The sequence below is a fragment of the Archocentrus centrarchus genome, chromosome 18, assembly GCF_007364275.1.
Source record: "Archocentrus centrarchus isolate MPI-CPG fArcCen1 chromosome 18, fArcCen1, whole genome shotgun sequence".
Lineage (NCBI taxonomy): Eukaryota > Metazoa > Chordata > Actinopteri > Cichliformes > Cichlidae > Archocentrus > Archocentrus centrarchus.
The window spans coordinates 18,122,345-18,146,297 of NC_044363.1; the positions used below are offsets into that span (position 1 = coordinate 18,122,345).

The 23,953-nt window shown below is 41.4% G+C and overlaps 2 protein-coding genes across 4 annotated transcripts in view; both read left to right on the forward strand.

The window, feature by feature from the left end:
• Positions 1 to 3,711, forward strand: part of pacs1 (phosphofurin acidic cluster sorting protein 1) — a 79,173-nt gene extending 75,462 nt beyond the window's left edge. The window contains 3 exon segments of the mRNA XM_030753415.1: positions 161 to 399; positions 1,800 to 1,919; positions 2,014 to 3,711. Coding sequence (XP_030609275.1) covers positions 161 to 399; positions 1,800 to 1,919; positions 2,014 to 2,132 — 478 coding nt within the window. The 3' untranslated portion in view covers positions 2,133 to 3,711.
• Positions 3,712 to 9,156: 5,445 nt separating this feature from the next.
• Positions 9,157 to 23,759, forward strand: klc2 (kinesin light chain 2). Of its 3 annotated transcripts, XM_030753431.1 has the most exons (15): positions 9,157 to 9,308; positions 9,590 to 9,796; positions 12,304 to 12,549; positions 13,243 to 13,585; positions 14,927 to 15,143; positions 15,239 to 15,428; positions 15,583 to 15,756; positions 16,311 to 16,410; positions 17,632 to 17,681; positions 17,848 to 17,915; positions 18,443 to 18,551; positions 18,864 to 19,016; positions 19,201 to 19,325; positions 20,258 to 20,315; positions 20,467 to 23,759. In XM_030753431.1, the coding sequence occupies exons 3-15, from the start codon at positions 12,322 to 12,324 to the stop codon at positions 20,548 to 20,550; spliced, it is 1,899 nt and encodes a 632-aa protein (XP_030609291.1). In that variant the 5' UTR covers positions 9,157 to 9,308; positions 9,590 to 9,796; positions 12,304 to 12,321; the 3' UTR covers positions 20,551 to 23,759. The 3 variants fall into 3 exon arrangements, with proteins under 3 accessions (XP_030609291.1, XP_030609292.1, XP_030609290.1); XM_030753432.1 differs by lacking the exon at positions 9,590 to 9,796; XM_030753430.1 differs by lacking the exons at positions 9,157 to 9,308; positions 9,590 to 9,796 and having other exon boundaries at positions 12,180 to 12,549.
• The last annotated feature ends 194 nt before the right edge of the window (positions 23,760 to 23,953 follow it).

Here is a 23,953-nt window from a genome sequence, read left to right on the forward strand (position 1 = left end):
CAGATAATCTCAGCTAAAAATGTTAAATGGGGATCTAAATAGGTTCTTTACAATGTTGACATGGGTAACATGAATAGAGACAATGATAAGGCTGCACAGTTGTCACAAAGGGCCTCGTTTATCCTCTGAGATGTTGCTCATGCGCGCTCTCTGCCCACAGGAGCCCCAGCATGTCTCACGGGGTGGATGCCATCGGCCTGCAGGTGGATTATTGGCTGGCCTCTCTGGCGGAGAAGCGGCGGGAGGGAGAGCGACGTGACACGGGCTGCAAGAACACACTGAAGAGCGCCTTCCGCTCACTGCAGGTCAGCAGGCTACCAGGTGGGGGCAGCAGCGATCCACAGGCCCAGGTCAGCACCATGGCCATGACTGTGGTCACCAAGGAGAAGAACAAAAAAGGTGAGACCTGCTTTAAATCTGGCAGCATAGTTAACGCAGACTGGGTTAAGATTTTTAAGGCCAGAATATTTTTAAAAAGACATTTTTAATGCAAAGTCTACGTGTCAAAGATTCATTAGTGATCCTTCAATGGCAAGGTTATTTAAATGGATTCATAATGCATGGATACATGCTTATATCTATAATAAAAGAAGACAGAACTAAGTACAGTTTTTAACAAATTTATTAGATCACCACCCAGAGTAAGGATTATTATAATTTAATGTCCTAAATTATGACTCGAGCTGGCAAAATGAGTTGCAGGGGCTAATTTTTAGCCCAATAACATATGAATCAGGTCATTTCCCGGTTCACGGGATGTTCTTAGCGACAAGGGAGAGATTGCTTACATGTTTTGAGGGCTGGTATGCTACCAGTGCTGTCATTATTAAAAGTATTTTGCATATTAAATAAGCTATCTAATTTTAATAGCACTGGTATTTACAAAAATAATTTCTTATCCTTCTGTAATGGTTAATCCACCAGCATGAGCATGCTCTTTAATCTAAATGAGATTTTTAATGCTTAAATTGTTGTTATCCATGAATTTTCCAATTTACTGTTTCACAAAAAAAAAAGCAGAAGCAAATATTAAAGCACATTATTATTATTTTTGATTTAAAGATGCCAAATTATAGTTATTTCCTGAGCAGAAACATTCATTTTAGTGGTTGAGTGTTCTGCTTGAGTGATTTTCAGACTTCTCAGAAGTGCAGTGTGCTGGCTCAAATTTGGGTATAAAAACATGAAATCAGATTTCTATTTGCCTAATAAATAACAATATAATTTTTAGTTTTAAACAAGTTTTTGACAAATTTCTAAAGCATTTGTGTTTTGTTGTTTTTTATGACAGGCAGTCTAATAAGTTTAAGCACTGTAATAACTTCTGCTAAATAATGGCTTCTTTGGTCGCTGTGATGCTGATGGAATAATAGTCAAATTTACGGGCCTAGGTCGACCAAGGCTGCCACACAGTAACTGCTGAGCCTGATGAAACCACCAAATGTGCCGTCATCCTACTGCACAAAGTTTGGATGATGCTCGTAGGATCATCTTAGGGTTGAATTTGCTCTTTATAGCTATGGTCCTTCATACGGCGTAGTGGCATGAGTCCTGCTGAATTTGCAACCGACACACTGTCACACCCTTCCTCTGTAACTGACAACTCAGCAACTCTTGTGGAGGAAAGGGGCAGAAACACTAGACATCACAGAAATAAAGATTTAATCATTTTAACAGTATTATATTTAAACATAATTGACCTGTCTAAATCTAAATTCAGTGCATTGCCACACAGTCGACTTCCATCCCTCCCTTAATCACTCAGTCCTGTTGACATTGGTGTTCACCTCTCCCTTCAGTTCCCACCATCTTCTTGGGAAAGAAGCCCAAAGAGAAGGACGTAGACTCCAAGAGCCAGGTCATTGAAGGCATCAGCCGACTCATCTGCTCAGCCAAGCAGCAGCAGACCATCCTGAAAGGTAACCTGGCTGACTGGGATCAGTTTGTTTGTTTGTTTCCAGTTCATCTTGTAGTTTTGCCTCATTGTTTCTGTCACTGTGTTTCCCCCACCAGTGTCCATAGACGGTGTCGAGTGGAACGACGTTAAGTTCTTCCAGCTGGCCGCCCAGTGGCCCACTCACGTCAAATACCTACCTGTTGGACTTTTCGGCTACACCAAGCCTCCTTCTTAGGGCCGAGCGCGCCTCGATTCCCTGGACCCCCCCCCCCCCCACGATTTGACCTTCAGCTCCCCTCCATCCTGTCTCTGCACACAGACCCCTCGTCTCAGCCACCTGCAGAGCTGAGGGAAGACATAAAGCAGCTGCACTCCTTTCTTCAGTGTCATTTTGGCTTCAGTTGTCTTATTTGTCTTTAGGGAGAGGAGGAGGAGGGTGGGGGTAGTGTTGGGGGTACAGTGCTGTTACTAGTCACTTTATTAATGCCCCTTTCTGTGTGTGTTGGTGTGTTCTGTGAGTGTGCATGTACACATGAATGTACAGTATGTTTGTGTGTGTGTGTGTGTGTGTGTTTACAAGGGGACTACAGCACAAGTTTATTAGCTAACTGCCATTTATGTTTCCGTTCTATGGAATGCAGCAGCATGCAACGACTCACCAGTTTCAAGCCCTAAAAGTCCGACCCCTCAAAAGTTCCACTCACCGCAGAAGACCCCGATCCACACGTGCATGCTCTAAACTAACAGATACAACCACTCGTGTGCCAGAAACAGTAACTCAAATTAATACAACAGGGCTTCAGTGTTTGCATGAGTCAGCAAGGACATGCATTCAGATAACAAGGCTGGTGTTTAATGGGTTTTCTCTGTATCAACAGAAAAAAAAAGCCCTTCATAAAGTTCTGTACATTTATCTTTTCATTTCAAGGGCTTCCATATTATATATATATTTCCTCTGTAAGTGATTTGGATGTCTAATGGCAAATATTTCCTTTCAAAAAGAAAAAAAGGAGAAAAAAATCCCTGTAAATGGCAAGTGTCCTTTTTTTTAAAAAAAAAAAAAACGTGCAGTAGTGAGAAATATCCGACCCTCCCCCTGCAAAGCTGTTTCGTGATGCATAGTGTATGTTACTGTGAAGATTTCAGGGCAGGGGCTACCGTAGTGTGCATTTTTTTTAATCATTATTTGCTATGCACTTACCGTATAAATACACGTGGATCATTTGGGTGTTTGCAGCTGGTTAAAAAAAATACAGTTTAACGCTCTTTGACAGCAGACCCAAATACATATGCAACAGAAAGCAACAAAATGCATGTTTAAACAGTCTGAAACTCTGCAGCACTCACGGAAACGTAACGGGAAACGCTTTTGTTTTTGTTTTTTTGTTTCTTTCCTTTTTAGTATTCATGCTGTAAAAACGGGAGTTAATTACTCGCAGTGAAGCACAACGTTGTTGCCAGTTGTTCCCAAAAATGTCCTCACTTCATTGGCAGACTGGCAGCTTTGTTTGCAGTGGAAACAGCAGACCGGGTCCAAATGTAAAATCTGAGTGTTCCCATTTTCCTTAAACTCCTCACGGACCCTGTTCTTAAGAAAAAAAATTTAAAAAAAAGGGGGGGAGACGTGTTTTGTTTTGGCGCAGGTCTCTCCGCTACACGCTTTCTCTAGGATGTCGTGAGGTGATTAGTGAGTGTACAGTAACTGGTAACGTGTGTGTGCCTGTGTGTGTGTGCGTGGTGAAATAAATGTAATGTGGTCAGAAACTTTAAAGAAAAAAAAATCACTTAAGAAGAGAAATAGCTTTTTTTTTTTTTTTTTTTTTTTTTTTTTTTTAATACAGTGTGGTAGAGGGCATGCAATTGGTGTGCGCGTGTGCGTGTTGATGTCACTGACCCATCGATTAGGGCTGCAGATGCTGCAGTGGTCATCGTGTTCACGTTGTAGACTGGCACAAAGCGAATGCAGATTTTTCCTCTAGTAAATAGTAAAAATGAACAAGATTACAAATAAATTGGACTTTTAATGACAAAGGAGATCACTGAAATTAAAATGTGGTGCAAACCTAAGAGCTTGTGTGGGTTAGAAGTGTTTAACAGTCGTTTTTAATGACTCGGCTTTGTGTCACCTACATTGTAACAATCTCCATCTCCAGTGAAGTATTAGTAATGCTATTTTTTTTTTCTTTTCTTTTTTTAGTGTTAATGCCAACTTCTTGATTTAAAGGCTTTTTGTGTTTTGGTTGGTTGAATTTAGACCTGAACGTTTCCCCCTCCTGTGTCAGTGTTTAAAGTGTTACAGTTGTGATGTCGACAGCTCATTTTTCCTCTTCTGTTACACGAAGTTTGGGTTTCGTCTGTCACCGCTGAGTGAACGCTCAGCTCTGCGGATTGATTTTTAGAGTGATTTCAAAGATTTGAATGTATTGAATTTAGTTTACATGTGCTGTCTTGCATCTTTGTGAATGACTGATTTTTTTTTTTTTTTTTTCAATAAGATAAAAGTAGGGATCGGAGACTTTTAGAAATGAAGCTCCTCTATAAACCTGCAGGTTTTTGCCTCTTGCTGACAACCACTGAAGGGCCTGACAGACAGACAGACAGAGCGGGAGCCTCCTGGGCTTTAAGATGCCTGAATGATGTGCTGTACTGTACTTTAGAGGTTGCTCAATCCAAACTAAAAATATGAGGTTTCATTCCAGTATTAATTACCCTCAGAACATACTGGCTTAAAAGTAAAGCGCTGTGTTTGTTGTTATGAAAGGTAGATACATTTTTAGTACTACTGTAAAATAATCCACACATACTGAGAGTTTCTATTTTACTTACTTCATTCAAATGAGTCTAAGGTTCAGGATTGCTCTGCTATGATGCGTGAAAGAAACAACTTTTGGGTTGCCAGAGTTCATGCTTCTGTGACACATCTTTGAGGCTACATCTCATTTTTAAAGCTGCACTTATTAAGATTTTTATATAAGCAGTGGGTCATTTAAATGTGTCCCACAACTAAAAGCTAAAGCGCTGGATATTCCCCTCAAGATCTGCTGGAGACCAAAGCTGATAATGTTGCTGTACATTGGTCTGATCTTTAAATAGGAAACTGAGAACAAACTCAACTAAAACTGATTCCTTTTGCCACCAGTTTAACATAGCAAACTTATCCTGGGATGCTCCCCCTTTAAGAAACTTCAAAAAAAAAAATTCTCAATCCACAGTTTTTTTTTTTTTTCCTCAGTCATTCCCAGTAAAGTTGGCCCAAAGTTGAACTTTTGTACCATTAGGAACTGTTAACTAATTCCAATATAAAATGGACTATATGGACAAAAGTCCTTAGCCCCACCTACACAATACACCTATAGGAGCTGCTCAGTCATGGAAACTGCAGCCATGAAGCTCCCAGTTTCTGTGCTGTGCTGTACGCCTCAGCACTCGGCGACCCCGCTCTGAAACTTTACGTGGTTTGACACTTTGTGGCTGAGTTGCTGTGGTTCCTAAACGCTCCCACTCTGTAATAATACTGCTTACATCTGACTGTGGAATATCTAGGAGGGAAGAAAGGTCAGTGGTGGCATCCTGCTTTAAAACGGCCCATTCTTTCACAGACGTTTGCTGGATTTTTGTGGCAGTGGGACTGAAAACAGCAGAATTCAAAGATTAGCAGCTGTGGCCTTTTGTCCATAAAAGCTGAGACGCAGCAGGTGAGCCAGTGGTTCGTTCCCCGCTACATGGCAACCCAAAACTTGTATTACTTCATGTATTGTAAGCTTTTTGTTAAATGTATAAACTCATAGTGATGAACTAGTAGGTTTTTCTAACTTTAGTATAAAAGGGTACAGCATTTTTAAATTTGAGAAATTTCTATAATATTTGGAATGAAACCTTCAACTTTTTAACTTAAATTGTAGCTGTGCTCCAGAATCTGCTGAGACCCCTACTGAGTCAAAAATGCTCTTTGCCTCGTAGTATTGTTAGTCAAATTATTACAACAAATTCTCAGTGACCTCCCTCACGCGCTCGGAGGGAGGGAGGGAGGTCACTGAACGTGAACGGGAGGCATTAAAAATCACTGCCAAAACTAAAATGTGAAGAAATGGTGAAATATCCAAATAAATATGAGGGTTTTCAGGGTGCTGATAACTAAAAAAAAAAACCAAACAAACATTAACAGCAAAGTGATCCTTGTTGTGGAGTTGTCATTTGTCAACAGTCTCATTCCTGATGACCTAAAAACATTTGACCCTCGCTCCTCATTTACCCTGTTCTCCTGCCGTCTCTCTGAACATGCTGGTTGTTCTGTGTAAGTCCTGAACTTGTTGCTGTGTATTTATTTTTTTTTTTTACCTGTACCTCTGTACCTGTGTCGATGTGTTTGTGACGCTGTAACGATGGTTCCTCTGTCCTTGTCTCGTCGTGGTTAGAGAGTAGGAGCTGTTCGGTCCATTTATAAGCTGTCAGTGGTCAGCAGTGTCTTTTCCTCTCTGCCGTCCCTCTGATGATGATGAGAGAGTCTTCATCACCAAGCTTCCACAAGCTCACCTTTCTGACAACACGCCATCCCTCTCTCCCCATACTTTTTCTTTCTTTTTCTTGCTGCCACCTGTCTTCATGAGAAGGGGATTAACCCGTGAAAGCAGCAGATTTCTCCCTGACGAGGTTCTGCTCAGAACAGAGCGCCTGGAGCTTGTGGTGGTGAAGAGTAATTTGCACATGCCATTGTTTCTTCAGCAGCAGTCTTCAGCTTTTTTGCCTTTTGCCTATAACAATAACTATAATAAACTATGATGCTTGTACATATCAGATAGTACTTGTTATATTGTATTCTTTATTTTTGGTTCTTTTTCTTAATTTGACATGTTTTGTAGTACTGCTTTTTCATGATTACGTTTGTCTATCAGATGTGGGATGAAAAGTGGACGTGTTCATTGTTTCATTGGTTTTTTAAAATAAAGATATTCTTGATTTGTAGCCCTGTCTCCTGTTCTTGAAATAAGGATGTGTGCTTGTGCTACAGCTCGAAACTTTAGTGTAAAACTAAAATGTGTTTCTGAAGAGGAACAAACAAATGCGATCACTCTAGCCTCACAAATCTGATTTATCATGCAGAACAAAAACTGTCTGGATCTTTTATTTCTTTTATTAGCTGATTTTTTATTTATTTATTTTTTTTAAGGGTCACCACACTGGATCATTAGCTCTATCTCACCCTTTCCCTAGCATCCTTCTCTGTCCTCCTTTGCTACATTCATGAACTTTCTCTGTGGTCTTCCTCTTTTCCTCCTGCCTGGCAGCTCCATATTCAACATCCTTTGTCTCATATATCCACTGTCCATTCTCTGCACATGTTCAAGCCATCTCAGCCAGTGGCGCAAAAAGTGGGTATGCACAATATGCAATGCATAGGGGGGCCGCACAAAAGGGGGAGGGGCAAAGCGATGCGGGGAAATTATTTCTGTAGTTGCATTTTCTGTATTTAACAGCTGTGCGTATGATCTGATCAATAACAGAGGCACGGCGCTGATTAGGCCCCCCTGTGCTCCTTCACCCCCCCCCTCCCCACACACACACACACACACATACACACACATACACACGCAAAAGGCGCTCGATCGCGACTGTTTTCATTTGAGTCGTACTATCATCTGACGACAGGTAGTTAAAGATGGAGAGGCAAAAAAGAAAACAGAAAAGGGAAGAAGGAGAATGATTTAAAAAGGTTGTTGGGATGAAAAAAACTTTTCAAAATGTTTTATAGACAGTCGGTACTTTATGTCAGTGTATCAAGCGGGGCCGGCGGTAGCATAGGACAAGGGTGGGCTCAGCCCACCCAAATCTGATTCTTGCCCACCCAATCAAAACCTCCCATACAGCCTGCGGGCAGCGAAAGGTCCTCCCATCAAGCTACGCCTACAATAGTTTTTATTTTCCACACTTTGACTTTTGCAAGCCACTGCACGTTTATACTTGCCCACCTACATTTTCAGTCTGCCCACCCAACTACAGTGGGCTAGAACCGGGCCTGGTATCAAGAGGAGGCTTTTAAATACTCAGGTTAGCTTAAGTTACTAGTAGTAAAACAACAGGTCACTGTTCTGCAACTCTGTGCTGTAGTTACAATATATCAGATCATAACAAGAACAATAAAGGAACTTGTAATAATTTGTTTAACTAGATGGTGAATTACATTGTTATACTTTTTTTGTTTGTTTGTGATTGAGCTGATCATTTGCTGTAATATGTGACATATGCGACCCGACCCCGGATAAGCGGAAGAAAATGGATGGATGGATGGAAAATAAAAGCCTGTAATAACTCAGCCTTGCCTCTCTTTGTCTTCAAAACGCTCAACCTGAGCTGTCTCAGGTCTGAAGTTGAGACAGCTCAGGCTCCGTCCTCTCTGTCCTTTTCTTCATTCAGCAGCTCCTCTAAGTGCTCCTCAGCACACTCTTTAGTACATTTCCATCTCTGTCCTTAATCATCCGAACCTGTTGCACATCCTTTCCAGCTTTTCTAGCCAATCAATACAAGTCATTTTTTTCTTCCTTAGAACAAAAACTGTCTAGATAAACATCATTAAAGATGTGCTGCTCATCACATAAAATATAGAAATCTATAGGAACTTTAAGAATCGCAGTCCTTGTTGGAGATGAATAATGTCATGTTAAAGTTTGAGGGTAAAAGCAGATTTCTGATGCGTCTATAAAATTTAAAAGTGTAAATAAGCATTGATGATCCTTTTGAGGCACATCAGTGGTGAGCCCCCTTTGCGACTGTGGCTGGAGGATGCTGGTGACATCATCGCACAAAGAGTATGACCAAAGCAAGAGAGTTAATTTCCACTTGTTTTGTGAAAAATCTGATTTTATTCATTGTTTATATCTTTGTTGCTTTTGGTGTCCAGTATAATTTTTAAACTAGCCTTTATCAAAACTAATTATCTATATAAAGGTAATGTTGCTAAGTGAATATTTTACTTTCACATTTTTCTATTTTACCCTAACGCTGCTAAACAAAACAGTCCAGACAATTATATTGCCTTGTTTAAATTACATAATAATGTACAATGACAGTTTTGGTTAAAGTAGTCACTGAAATCTGAAAAGGAAAACAATTAAACGATAAAAATGAGAGGCTCGGATGCTCCTTCCTAGGAGCGGTAACGTCGACTATACGCACGCGCAACAGACATCACCTGCCCAGCTGAAAAAAATATTAAATGTGAATCATCTTGATGTTTACTTAATCTTTGGTCGGGGACTCTGGGAACTCAGCCATTTCGTTTTCTCAGTCACATTTTGAAGAACATCCGCAAAGGCATCATTTTTATACTTATTAAAAGTTCAGTCAGTTATGCTGTTGACACTGTTGGCACATTAGAGCTTTTTCCACTTGTCCTCTGCTGTCAAGTGACAGCTGGGTAAGTCAAAGTGAAGGAGAAAGCAAACAGCAGTTAGCCAAGGTCGCGTTTAGCTCCGTTAAACTTGTTGTAATAATCGCATTAAAGTACCCTCAGTAGTGTGTAGGAGCTATTTTGGTTTGCCTGCAAATAACCCGAGGCGTGCTACTTGAACAAAGCGGCTGTGCTAACGGTTATTATCGGCGCCCAGCGCTCTTCAAAATAAAGCAAATTAAACGGCTACTCTGCTAAATGAATTTTAGGAAAAAAAATAAGAGGACCATGTATTTGTGTAATACTAGAATTTGTTCAACATTGATGTCGTCCTTGGATGCCGTTATCGTCCCACTGCCCGCTTGTCTAACTGTAAATGAGGTGTATATTTTGAAAACTGGCACCGGAAGCTGGCTCGTACCCGTAGACTTCACGCGGGTCTGACCGGAGCATCACAACATTGTACCGCCGCTTTGTTCGAGGCTTGGAAATCGCTGTGCTTGTCTTCGATGAAGGTAAAAATATGGATAAATAATAATAATACTAGCACTGTGGTGCAGTTATATAGTTAGAATAGGTTGCAGTTTATCTTGTGTGGTGACTATTTGTCGGTATATATCTAGCACGCGAGCGAGGTCGATAAACTTGTCGCCAGAAATAAAGCGTCGCTCTTTTCGTGGCGATTGCTTTAGGATTCTGTGTGCATATTGTAAATATTGCAGCCCTGCGTGTGCTGATAGTGATTATAATGTGCATCTGTAAACACCTCAGAGCACCGGGCCTGCACTGTTTACAAACAGGTTGCGTGTCGGAACCTGGCACATCAACACGTTTTCGTTAATGGGTAGTGATTTATTTGCGCTTGTATTAATCGTGTGTTATAGCTTTATGCTTTTTGACAGTGCTCTCTATTGTCGGTCACCTTCACTGATCTGGTGCCAAGCTAAACGCTGCTCCCTGCCCAGCCTCAGGCCTCGGCCAGCCACCGGCTCCTGCCTTTATTTGTGGTTCAAAAGGGTTTAATTAAAATCTGATAGCTACGCGATAGCGTTAATTTCCTGCTGGAGCTTGTTCGAGCCCCTCATAGCAGCCCTGTTCTCCCGCATTTGTAAACGGTGGAGTTGAAGGGAATATTGGTGCATTGCAGTCAAGTGTATGAGGCGGATGGGAGGGGTGGGAGAGGAGACTGGGTGAAAGAGGAAGAGGGAGGAAGCGGGGGAGGGAGGGAGCAGGAAAGGAGAACAGGTGCACCTCCTCCATCAAAGATGGAAAGGAGAGAAAGTCACGATTTTGCACATTTGCCTCCTCTCACCACCACCTCCTGCTGCTGCTGCAACCCTTTCACTTACATCTGGTCAATATGGAGGCCCACAAAGCGCATGCTCAGGCAGGAAGGTCATCATTTACTCTGCTAGAATCAGTCTACAGTTTGGAGATATCAATATCCAGGTTAAGTGTAATCTTTTCCTGGTTGTAGGAATTAACAGTGCGCACATCCGTACCTGTTGGGCTCATCATGAAGATGGCTTGTAATGAGTAATGATTTAGAGCCCATATATCATCTACCTTTGATGGTTAATACTCCCAGAAGATCAGCCACAAATATTTAAAGATCTCCCTTTAGGCTGTGAGATATTTTAGAGTAATCAAACAAAATGTAAATGGGAAAAAAAACCAAAAACAGCTTTAATTCTGATCAATCTTAGGTTACTCTGTCTTTATTTTCTTCATATCTGGACATTATATATGTTTATATTTTGGACAGTTTAGTCCATCAGTGCTACTGGCTTGAACATTGAAAAGGTGTTAATAAAACTGATTAGGTTGTAAATGTATGAGTGCAAAATTAAAAGAAACAGGTTTAATATTCTTTGGGGTAAAAATAAATTTAGGAAATAACACAAATTTGCAGTAAAAAGTAATCTGAGATTAAAGCTGTAGATGTATGAGCAGGAAACAAAAGCAAACATTTACAAGAAAAGATGCATATTCCTTGATGTTAAAGTGGTAAACGTATTAGAAAAATCCCCATAAATTTACAGTTATTAAAGCTGTAAATGTATGAGGGGGAAAAAAACTAAAATTTCTGACACAAAAAGTTTAAAGTGGTGAGACAGTTGTGTTAGCTTGAAAGTAGCATTTCATTCAGACGTCCGTCTGGCTCTAAATACGACCCCCCCCACCCCCCCACCCCACCCGCTGTGAGCTCTTGCAAGGTTAGTCTTGTTCACTGATCACTTCTGCCTTTAATTGGATTTACTGGTCTTTGGGTGCTCCTGTGTTTGAAAGCTAAATTTGCCTTAATTACACACACACACACACCCACAGTATTCCCTCTCACAGGCACCTTTTCTCTTTCTGTCTAATGTAACCTTCCCCCAGGACACATGTTACGCAATGATGAAATGAGAAACTATTATTTGACCACTGACCTGGTTGACATTGTAGAGAAATGGGTCTAAATAAATGGAGATGTGAGGGGACGCTTTTCTACAGTGTGCATTCTGTCCATAATGAGACGTGTTTGTACTACATGCTTTTTGTTTTTCGTCCATCTCTTTTAACTCCATAATTTAGAGGTTGCTGTCAAGCAGTAAATGGATCTCAGGAACATTTGCTTCATTCCCGCTCTCTGTGTTTCTCATTTTGTTCTCTTCATTACTTTTGTTTCCTGCCATTTTCTTAGTTTACTCCACATTATATCCTTCTCATATGTGAGCAGGTGCTTAGTGAAACTTTTGGTGTTGCTAGGGTTTGACTCATAATGAAACCTTTTAAAATATATTAAGCTATTGTTTTTTTTTTTCTCATCTGCTGTCTCATTATGGCCTCACACCACAAAATGAATCATCCCTCCATTTACATTCGGTGCTTTCTTCTTTCATCTTGTCCACCTCCAGCTGACCTCAGTCACCAACAGATAAAGGATGTGGTTACACTGAGCAGCTAATGTTTTGAGGGTGTCGCACAGGACAGGATATGAATATAAAGGGAGTTTGGTTTTCTTTCCCTTTCTCCACAGTGTGTATGAAACCTGGCAATGTCCACCATGGTGTATCCACGTGAAGAAGCCCTGGAGCGACTGAGCCAGGATGAGATCGTCCTTAACACTAAAGCTGTCATGCAGGGTCTGGAGACGCTGCGCGGCGAGCATGCCCAGCTCCTAAACTCTCTCCTGGACTGCACCCAGCCACCTGTCGCACAAGAGAAGTCAGGGCTGCTACGCAAGAGTCTGGAAGCCATTGAACTGGGTCTGGGAGAGGCACAGGTGAGAGACGGGTTCTTTTTTTTTTTTATTGTTTGCTCTGACAGGTTTGTATCTAATAACAGGTAGTAAATTATATGTACTAGCACATGGTCATTGTATAGTATTGATTGGCCTCTTAAAGTGATACAGTGCTTTGATGAGATGTTTTAGTTGCATAAATTTAAAAAAAGTAGGTCATTTTAGCATGTTACTAGGTGGTTGCTAGGCAACACAGTGATTTAATAATATGTTGTGTGTAACTGAACTTTTGTGGATATAAATAATATGTTCTTGTCATGGAATTAAATTGATAGGATATTTTCATAAGGGGTTGTAGGTGCATGAATACAAAAAAATAGGTCATTTTAGCCCATTGCTAGGTGGTTGCTAGGCAGCCTGATGGCTTCATAGTATATCATGCGTGTTTGAAGTTTTGTGGATATAAATTAGATGTTGCTGTTGTGAATTTAAAATGATATGCTTTTATTAGGTGCTGTAGGTGTGTAAATCCTAAAAACGGGCCATTTTAGCCAATTGCTAGGCAACATGGCAACATAACAACATCATAATATCTGATATAGATAAGAACCTTCAGGAGCCTAAGATGTACCTGTGCACCAAGTTTGATTGTGTAGGAGGAGTTGGCGGACAAAGAAACAGGCAGACAGCTTTTGTGTATTATAGTAAAACTTTTTAAATTTCCCTTCACCTCAGGTGATCATCGCCCTGTCCAGCCACCTGAGTGCCGTGGAGTCGGAGAAGCAGAAGCTGCGCGCTCAGGTGCGTCGCCTCTGCCAGGAGAACCAGTGGCTGCGGGACGAGCTGGCGGGAACCCAGCACAAGCTGCAGCGCAGCGAGCAGAGCGTGGCCCAGCTGGAGGAGGAGAAAAAGCACCTGGAGTTCATGAACCAGATCAAGAAGTTTGACGATGATGTGTCGCCCTCCGACGAGAAGAACCAGAGCTCCGGCAGCACGGGCGGTGGTGGAAGTGGAGGCGGAGATGCTTCAAAGGACAGTCTGGATGACTTGTTCCCTAATGATGATGACCAGGGACCAGGTATGACATCAGCAGTGGTGATTAAATCTCAGAGAGGCCTTAGCAGCATGATTGAGTGTAAGGGGACTATAAAGGGGTTTTGCGAGTGTACCTGCCAGTCAACGCCTTAAATAAAGCTGAACTCTATAATTTAATACAAAATCTAGTCATGAGAGCTATAAACATTTATATATAGATTGTTTATTTGGGCCTCCATGTGGCCAAGACAGTTTGAATTAACTATAATATGACTTTTTTGCTGAGGTTAATCATCAGTTCAGAGTACACACTGTCCACATCCCATTTTACCAGAGAGAGTGCGCTATCTATGGTACACCACAAGAAGAGATAACTGGTGACTCACTGGGTATTGTCCTACACCCCAGTATTGATGACCAACCGCAAGCCACCATGTCTGATCTATTCATGTTGCAGCATGTGGTACTTTGTGGCACAAATACACTTTCACATTAGGAGTACCAGATAGATGATATTATTATTATTATTATAGTGCTGTAAACAGAGATGGTCTTAACTGTATCATTCCCACACACACAGCAAAGGAATCAATGCTGCTTTATTCAGTGTCAAAATCACATTGAAGTACTAGAAAAACTCAAAACTGCCATGAAGACAGAGCTGTAAGTCGTTTAAATGCTTAGGTTCAAGTTTTAGGCTTTAGAGTTTTCTTTATGCAAGCAGCTCTTTGTATAAATGGGAAGCCTGTAACATGCGGGGTAGTTTGGAAAGGATGCAAATCTGACTTGAAGTGGGAGCAAAAATGAGGGATTTTTTTTCTTTTTTCAGCTTCAACAAAACACATTAAAAGTAGATCAGTTATATCAGTATATGTAGCTACTTTAGCTTTCCTCCAGATGAACCGCACACTACATGCTGAACATTCGCTCTCTCTTACAGTCAAATATAAATTCAGCCATATTGCTAATGGCTAATGGCTTAGAGCAGCAGAGAGGGATTAATAAGCAGAGAAGAGGGTCGAGAGTACAACAAATGGCTTTTAAAAGGCTTTTCGGAGAACATCACGACCATCAAATTATATAAATGAAAAAAATCTCATTACAGAAGCTTCCTCTTTTTCCTGCTGGAGTGCCTATCACTATAGCAGATCTGACTTGATGTTTTTATCCATTACATGTCCTGCTTGGATCTGGCAGTGAATTTATTAACGATTTTGAAAACTGATGGATTGATTAAGTCCTTTTTGAAGCAAGCATGTCCTAGTTCGAGCTTGTCAAATGTGAATACTTAATTTTTTCCATACCTGTTAGGCAATATCAGCAAATTAAATTTTCTAGTTGGTATTTTTCCTTATTCCCACCCATGCTGTGTTACGTGTCACAGCCCAGCCCAGTGGAGAGGTGGCAGCTCAGCAGGGAGGCTACGAGATCCCAGCACGCCTCAGGACCCTGCACAACCTGGTGATCCAGTACGCCTCTCAGGGGAGATACGAGGTGGCTGTGCCTCTGTGCAAACAAGCCCTGGAGGACCTGGAGAAGACATCTGGGCATGACCATCCAGATGTGGCCACCATGCTTAACATCTTGGCTTTGGTGTACAGGTGGGAGGCTAGAGAGTAGGGAAATGTTCCCTAAACTATTCATATCAAATAAAAGATCTGAAAACAGTGCTATGGTTCTGTGTTTTGTGCTCCAGGGACCAGAATAAATACAAAGAAGCTGCTCATCTCCTGAATGATGCCCTAGCCATCAGGGAGAAGACACTGGGGAAGGACCACCCAGCTGTGGCTGCAACCCTCAATAATCTTGCTGTATTGTACGGCAAGAGGGGCAAATACAAGGAAGCTGAGCCTCTCTGTAAGAGAGCGCTGGAGATCAGAGAGAAGGTAAATGATGGATTTCAGTTTTGTTCATATTTGTTGCTTTGCAGCTGAACCATCTGTCCATGTAAAGGGTACATAGTCATGCAAGGTATCCTGACTGTCTCCATGTGGTTGTAGTTTGTCTTTCAAATGTGTGGTTGTCTCCCTGCTGTATCAGGTGTTGGGGAAGTACCATCCAGACGTGGCTAAGCAGCTAAACAACCTGGCTCTGCTGTGTCAGAACCAGGGCAAGTACGACGAGGTGGAGTACTACTACACACGAGCCCTGGAAATCTACGAATCCAAACTGGGAGCTGATGACCCCAATGTGGCCAAGACCAAAAATAACCTGGTGGGAGCTTGATTTGCACTGTTGACTGTTAAGGTGGATGTAGTGTCAGGGTCTAAAATGACCAGCAAGGGGCAGCGACTCTGGTTGTCAATGGGAAGCCAACCCCTTTGATTTAAGAGACACTAGTAAACACTGTCCTGATGAATTTACAGGCTCAGTCACAGGTTAAAGGAGGATAAAGGACGTGGTTTACATTTGATTGACAAGCTGCTAGCCTGTGAGTGTCCTGAGCCCTTCAGTTTCTCAGTCAGTTCCTCTCTTGTGACATCAAGAGGGCAACAGCTTAAGCCTCAGCTTGAGGCTTCACAGTGGGTCTTAACCAATGGATTACATCACATTGGCTACATCCATCTTTTATATACAGTCTATCTTTTGAACAAGTTTCTTTGACTTCTGCCATTTCACTGTTTAACTACCTTTGTGTGTTCTCTTGTTTTTGTAATTATCTTTTTGAGAATACATGTTCATATTTTACATATTTCTAAGCTGGTTTATTTAAGTTTAGATACACTGATCACTGATCAGGATTATTTACCCTTCCTGTTTCTCTTTAGGCCACATGCTACCTGAAGCAGGGGAAGTTTGCAGAGGCGGAAACCCTGTACAAAGAGATTTTGACCAGGGCTCATGAGAAGGAGTTTGGCTCTGTCAACAGTAAGTTGAGCCAACAGTCAAACAGCTGAGTCACCCTGAAGTCACTGTATCAAATCCTCCTGTTCACAGCGTTACTTAAAGTGCCAGCACTAGGCAGAGAGGGCCATTCTGCGAGTCAGACTTGGTTAATATCAGCAGTGTCTCTGTTAGTCCTTTCCTTCAACTGTGGTATTTTCAGATTCAGGCTTCACTTTGTCCACACCCTGACGGCTGCATCGGTCTGAGTTCTCAGCAGGTCAGAGGATTATTCTGTTACACTGAAGCTCGCAAAGCAGCTTAATGTTGATAGATTCCTCCCGCCTATCCTGCTAAGTCTATCAAACCCTTATGTGCTCACATGCTCAGCCCGAGAGCGGGCCTTAGCTGGGATTTGGCATTGCACGGGTTTGGTGAGTGACAGCCATGTGTTGGCACAGACAGAGAGGAGGCATTATCTTTGAAAATAGATCATTTCAGGATTTTGGACCTTTCATACTTGTATATAATTCCATGCTTTTATTCCAGCACTCTGGAGGGTTGCTTTGCATAATTCACAATACACAAATAATCCTTATTTGTGGTATACTCAGCCTTTGTGCAGCTACTGCAACTAGTTGTTTTAGCTCTTCTCCTTTAAGGTCTGTCTGTTGAGGTTCTCAGTCATCCAGGTCATTGTGGACTTAAGAGCTTGAAAAAGAAGGCAACTAGACTTCCTCTAAGTTTTTAATTATGTTTTATCTCTCATCCAAGGAGCTTCTTCAGTTCTAAAACCAAAAGGTGGAGAGTCCCAGCTATTTAAACTCTAGTCGGGGTTGTCCCTTTGGACGTGCTCCACTATTTCACTATTAATCATGTGCGCCATCACATGAGCCAAGGTGTGAAAAAAGGTATGGATCATTACCACCATGGGTTTCATGTGACCTATCGAGATCACATGATAGAGAGTAAGGTGTGAGTGGGGGTTTAGGCACCTGGGAAGGGATCTCAAGACTGGTGGCTTAAAGGGAGTCACGCTGAAGTGACGGCCCCTGTTTTTGAGGGGCAGGCAAACAAAATGTAATTGACTACAGAGCCAAGAGAAGGAAAAAATATCTGAAACTGAGCTTTCAGAGCCATGGGCCATGTTTATTATAAGCAGTCATGATTTTAGCATTATGTAACACATAGCTGTGTGGGCCACACATAATGTCCTTGTATACCAGAGAGTATTTATATGATTTTTTTTTTTTCTCTCTTTTGCAGATGATAATAAACCAATCTGGATGCATGCTGAGGAGAGAGAAGAGATCAAGGTAGGCAAGTGACACATTATACAGTGATCTAAAGGGCAACAGCAGAATGGGCATTGAAGACATTTCTAACTTGCTGCTACTGGACCAATATTTCATACTTTTCTCCTCTTGCTGTCTGACTGTTTTAATCTTAATCTCTGTATCTGTGTCTCAATCTTTCTCCCAGAACAAACGCAAAGACTCCGGCCCGTATGTAGAGTATGGGAGCTGGTACAAGGCCTGCAAGGTGGACAGGTTAGTCAGACATCATTCATGTGCCCCAAGTAACTGCGGACTTCTACTAGGAGATGCTTTTCTATTTTGATCACGTTTTGTCATTTGTACGCATTTTTAAATAGCAACACAGGGGAACAGAAAACGGGAACTGTCATCACCAAAAGGAAGTGAATAAAAGGGAACTAGCTCAGTACACATTTATGTTTGCAGCATTGAAAGAGTATTTAAACCACAGACTTCATCAGTATCTTGTTCATCTTGTACTCAATATTATAGTAGAAACACCACATTTCCATCGCTTTTGTCCGAGGAGCAAATACTTTTCAGACTGTAACAGTAAAAGTCACATAAAACATTGTAATGTCCTGAAAGCAACAGGAGAAAGTTTGCTTTGTGCACTCCGTCCTCGGTTCAGTTTGGGAAAGGTCTAATGCTTGATTGTTTAATCCTGATTGATGGAGTAAGTTACTTTAAAAGATCTAAAGAAAAAAAAAACAAAAAAACCCAACATTCCTGGCTGGATTTCTTTTTTTTTTCCTCAATAGCCCAACAGTGAACACAACTCTCAAAAGCTTGGGAGCGTTGTACCGTCGCCAGGGCAAACTGCAGGCAGCAGAAACTCTGGAGGAGTGCGCCAGCAAGTCGCGCAAACAGGTACAATAGAAACCCTCTCAGAGACTGCTGTTTGCTCGGTTGAATTACTGCCATTAGATTAGTCATCTGGGGTCTTTTAAGGGATACTTTTTTTTTTCTCAGTTGAGTAAGCTGATTTGTTCAGCGGGCTTTTAAGCTACGATTTACTGGCTCATAAACTGTGCCAAAGTGATTTAAAGATCAGTCGCCGTGCTAATGTTTGTACACTGCAATAAAGAACACATGCTGCGTGTGGTATTGTCTAATTTTTTTTTATTTTATTTTATTTTTTTAGTTCCTTACGTTAATCCCATCTTTGTTTTTCTCTCTCAGGGCATCGATGCCATTAACCAGAGTAAGGTGGTGGAGCTGCTGAAGGATGGAGGATCCGGAGGGAGCGACAGACGACACAGCAGGGAGGGAATGAACGGACCTGGTGGACAGAGAGGGGAGAACGACGGTGATGACTCCGCTGAGTGGAACGGGGTGAGTTAAGTTTTGAAGCTAATGAAAGTAGCAGCTTTACTGGACATCATAAAAACAGCACAACCACATTGAGAATAATTTCATGCAGTGATATAGAAATCCTCAGGTGGTAGCTGTGTCTCTATTCTAACATACTTTAAAGGAAATATTTTTTCATATTTACCGTTGCACGCATTTCCCTCAGGACGGTAACGGGTCTCTGCGCCGCAGCGGCTCCTTCGGTAAGATTCGTGATGCTCTGCGAAGGAGCAGCGAAATGCTGGTGAAGAAACTGCAGGGGAGTGGGCCTCAAGAACCCCGCAACCCTGGGTAAGACTACTCTAGGTGTGCAGTCATGGGTTGCAATGATTGTTGAAAATTTTATGACTATTTTTGTGACTTTTCATGCCACCAATCCAAATTAGATTTGTACTGCAGTTCTCATAGCAAAACCTACATCTTCAAAATGCTTCTGACCAGCAGCACTGTTCAAAACTGAAACATGCACTCACCAGCCACATTATTAGGTACACAACTTGTTTATCTGCTTGTTAACAGACAGGGAATTATCCAATCACATGGCAGTAACTTAATACATTTAGGCATTTAGAAATGGTTCAAACTGAGCATCAGAATCAGGAAGAAAAGGGATTTAAGTGAGGCTGAACAGGGCATGGTTGTTGGTACCAGACGGGTGTTTCAGAAACTCCTGATTTCCTGGGATTTTCCTACACAACCATGTGTAGAGTTTACAGAGAATGATGCAGAAAGAGAAACTATCCAGTGAGTGGTGAAAAGGCATTATTGATGTCAGAGGAAAATGTCCAGACTGCTTCAGTGTTAGCAGATGGACAATTCCCATCATGAATGTGCAGCGGACAAATCTGCAGCAACTGTGTGATGCTGTCATGTCAATATGGACCAAAATCTCTGAGGAATGTTTCCAGCACCTTGTTGAATCTGTGCCACGAAGAATTAAAGCAGCTCTGAGGGTAAAAGGGGGTCCAACCTGGTAGTAGCAAAGTGTCCAGTGAGTGTATAATTGAGTATAAAATTTACAATTGAGCATCCATGATGAAAACTGGGTATAGTTAAAAAAAGAATTGATCATGAATTAAATGGTAAAGGGGCTGTACATGCAGACTGGAGGAATCTGGGATTAATCCACCAGATTTCCAGTTGTTTACAGTGTCTGTGTTTAACTCATTACTAATCTGCTGTTTGTGGTTTGAGGTCATTGTTATTTGTGTGTTTCTACACAGAATGAAGAGAGCCAGCTCCCTCAACTTCCTCAATAAGAGCACTGAGGAAACCACACAGGTACATTATTCATCACAGCTGTCACTGCACATGATTCATCTCAGGAAAAGATATTTTCTGAATTAAATATCGAGTCCAGGTGTTTGTCTGTTACCTGACAGAATGTGTACAGTGTTTCCCAACCCCAATATTAACACTGGTCTGTTTGCAGGATGCCAACTCGGGACTCTCAGACAGCAGGGGGCTATCCGCCAGCAACGTGGACCTATCCAGACGCAGCTCTCTGCTCGGCTAGACAGACACGAGGTGGGATTCAGGAGGCACGAAGCGGCCTGAGGAGGAGGGGAGGTTGTTTGTAGCTCGGTTTGGTCAAACTACACACTTAAAGCTCAATGGCAGATCAAACACTTTGCACCTGCAGCATATTTTTTAAAGAACACTGGGGGGAAACAAAAGCATTAGTTCCACACTAAAGGTTGTCCTGTGAGACACTGCTGCTTCGCTGTATAAAATACTGCCATCGATCAAAAAAAGAGAATATTTAGATACACATTTACAAGCATGCTGCTTACTAGATCGTGGAATGTCTGCACCTGAACGCCTCGTGTTTTTTGACTCATAGCACCGTAGCAGAGCATCGCGCATTGTGACGTGCTGGTTGTTTCAGTCTCCTTCTCTCATGTGCAGACACTCAACCTTAGGTAGGCTTAATGTACTCCAGGTCCAATACAGTTTCACCAGTAGCATGAAGTAGTTACAGATTCTAACCATCCATTTAAAGCATATCACAGATGATAAAAGTGGTACTACCTGAAAGATAGAGCAGAGGTGTTAAAAAGAGAATACAAGCAATCTTTGGGGGAAATCGTTAGCACTAACCTTTTTCAACCTCACTTTTGCCTTCTTGGTTTTTTTTTTGTTTTTGTTTTTGTTTTTTTTATGTATATACAGTTTTAAATTATTTGATATTTGGTTCTCTGTATATAGTGCACTGATTTATTTTTTTTTGTTTGTTTACACTTTAGTTCTGGTAAAGAGGGTCTCAGCTGGGAGAAAAACTCTAAGTTTTTGAAGGGTGGAGACTGGAGATGAAAGAAAAGAAGGGAGGGAGCGATGTGAAGGGTTGAACGGGCATTTAGTTGATTGTATCAATGACAAAGTCAAAAATGCTGTTAAATGTATTACCTCAACCACTGAAATCCAGTACCAAGACGTCAAAGTTTCACTATAAACTAAAAGTATGTGCTTTAAATGCGACAGTACTGTATTTCCAGCAGCAGTCTTGCTATCTGCTGAGCATGCTTGGATGGTGATTGTCACTAATCTTCACTGGATGCTCTTGTGGCAACGTTTGGGGCAAAAACTGCACTTTGTCAAATGAACTTCCTCATGGGTCAAAAGAAAGAAAACAGATCAGAAAGTTCATTTGATGTAAAATTTTAGAAATGATTCACAATCTTTTCTTTTTTTTTTTTTTTGATGTATGTGCAGGGTTTTTTTTTTTTTTTTGGTAGGGTGGGGGTGGGGATCCTCTTCAATACTGTCATTGCATTCTCATGCCAAGATGTCAAATACTGCCTTTGTGTCAAATACCACTGGTGTCACAGACGTGTGTCTTGATGACTGAACTCTGATCAGCACTGAATTCTTTTAAAGACCTGCAAAGTCCACGTTCAGAGGCTCCGAGTGTAGCACGTCATACGTGATCCAGGAGACAGTGTTTCATGTCCCGTTTTGGATCTTCCTATTTTGGGCTGTTTCTCCGCTTGAATAGATTTAGGAAAAGGCCAAGTATTATCTTAAAAACGCTCTTTCATAACATTCACCTTGTGTGTTGAAAAATAACGCCTACTCATTGCATTTAAATGTGGCTCCTAGGGGTCCTTTACACACAAGTTTAAAGTGAGCAACACGTCTCACTAATGCCAACACGCGGTAACTCCAAAAGGACTCCTTGTGAGACGCTGGTTAATTTGACACAACGGCAGCGTTTGACACCCTGGGAATGAGAACCGAGCAATCCTACGTGGCTCAACAGGGAGTTTCATCAATACTATAATCAGAATTTTTTTTTTTTTGGGTACCTTTTTCCCGACATCCATGTGTCTAATAAATATTTTAAAAAAATGGATGTTTAAGAGATGTTTAAAAGTAATTTGTTTACAATCATTACAGCAGGATATTGAAGACACAATGAAAGCTGTGGGTAACCCTCTCATTTGTTGATGCAGAGTGTTATAATACGTTTACTGTTGTTATTTTTCCCATATTTCCTGTTGCTGAATGTGTATCATTTTGTACAAAACAATCCTCATTGTTAATTTTTTTTTTAAAGTTCGCCCGGGTGGGCTCCCATCAGTCGTAATCAAACCCTCACAGGAATCTGACTGATGGTGATCCATCCTCAGTGACTATTTTTGTGCTGATGTGAGTTATTGTTTTGGCGCTGAGCTTTTATGTCACAGGTACAAACAGCTGGTTATTTGAATGTTAATTTTAATGTTGATTGTGGTGAGGTCTGGTGGCATTTGCACTGGATGGTTGTTGTGTGTCCAGGAGACTACTATCAGGAGAACTATTCACCGAATGTACGTCTTATTCCTACACTCCACTTCATGGCTTAATAATGCGAGTTGATTTCAAAAAAAGGGAAAGACAGGTTTATTGTGAAGGCATTTTGTCAGTGTTGGTGTATACACACCATCACCACGTGCCTATATAAACTGAAGTCACCCTTTCTGCAATCAGTTCATCCTATCCTGTCCGCTTCTGAATGTGCAAGATGGTGCAACGAAGGAAAGGAGGAGCAAAGAAAGTGCAGGAAGGAGTTGAAAAGAAGTGACTGGAAGAACTTTGGAAAGACACCGGAAAACGTAAAGTGCTTTAAGTGTCGTTCACAGCAAATAATGTACAGAATTATCCGTGTATTACCTTTATATATGTGTTTACTGTTTGTCACTTGTTCACTCATAACAATGATGGAAGCTTCCTTTAATCATACACACAATCTCAACACTGTATTGGTGTGTATATATAAAAATAGTGAAACACCAGTTTGTAGCTGAAGATCCAATAAAGATCACCGCTCCTTTCCAGTATACACAACATCATATCAATACTTACTAGTACTGTACGGTATTAATACACCCTGGGTTGGTGCAGTGTAATAACTGGAGTTTCAGGAATTGCAGACTCCATAAATATGTGAACGCTAATGCACTATTTTTCTCGTGTGGGTGAAGAACAATACTGCTACGGTTGTAAGTATTTATCTGGGATCACAGCAACAAAATTTTGATCCAAAGCTTAAAAGTAAAATCTGATTTGTGTGTGCCGTCTGTCCAAATATTTATGGAGATCAGTGCATGTACTCGGAGCCACTGATGTGTGTGAGGGCCTTCTCTTTTGTTGCAGATGATTTCGTGCATCTTATTATGACGGGGCCAACCTTCAGTGTATTTTATCAAAGGTTCAATAAATACAAATTCCACTTTTCAGACCAAATCTTTGTCTTGTGTGTTTTCACATTCAAAACGTTTAAAAAAAAAAAAAAAAAACTACGCGTGGGGAATAGACGCTTTTGACCATTTCAAAGTACGTGTGTGTTTTGCTTTTAACAGCCTGGGTGTGGGGTGTTAACCGTACGCTGTGCTGTCGCAGCCGTCACAGAGGTGAGTGCCTCTCTGTTACTTCCTGTC

Coding starts and splice junctions, on each gene's coding strand:
- klc2 (XM_030753431.1), top strand. CDS start 12,322: ATGTCCACCATGGTGTATCCACGTGAAGAAGCCCTGGAGCGACTGAGC. Junction 18,552..18,863: donor CCAGCAAGTCGCGCAAACAG/GTACAATAGAAA, acceptor TTTCTCTCTCAG/GGCATCGATGCCATTAACCA. Junction 19,326..20,257: donor CAAGAACCCCGCAACCCTGG/GTAAGACTACTC, acceptor GTTTCTACACAG/AATGAAGAGAGCCAGCTCCC.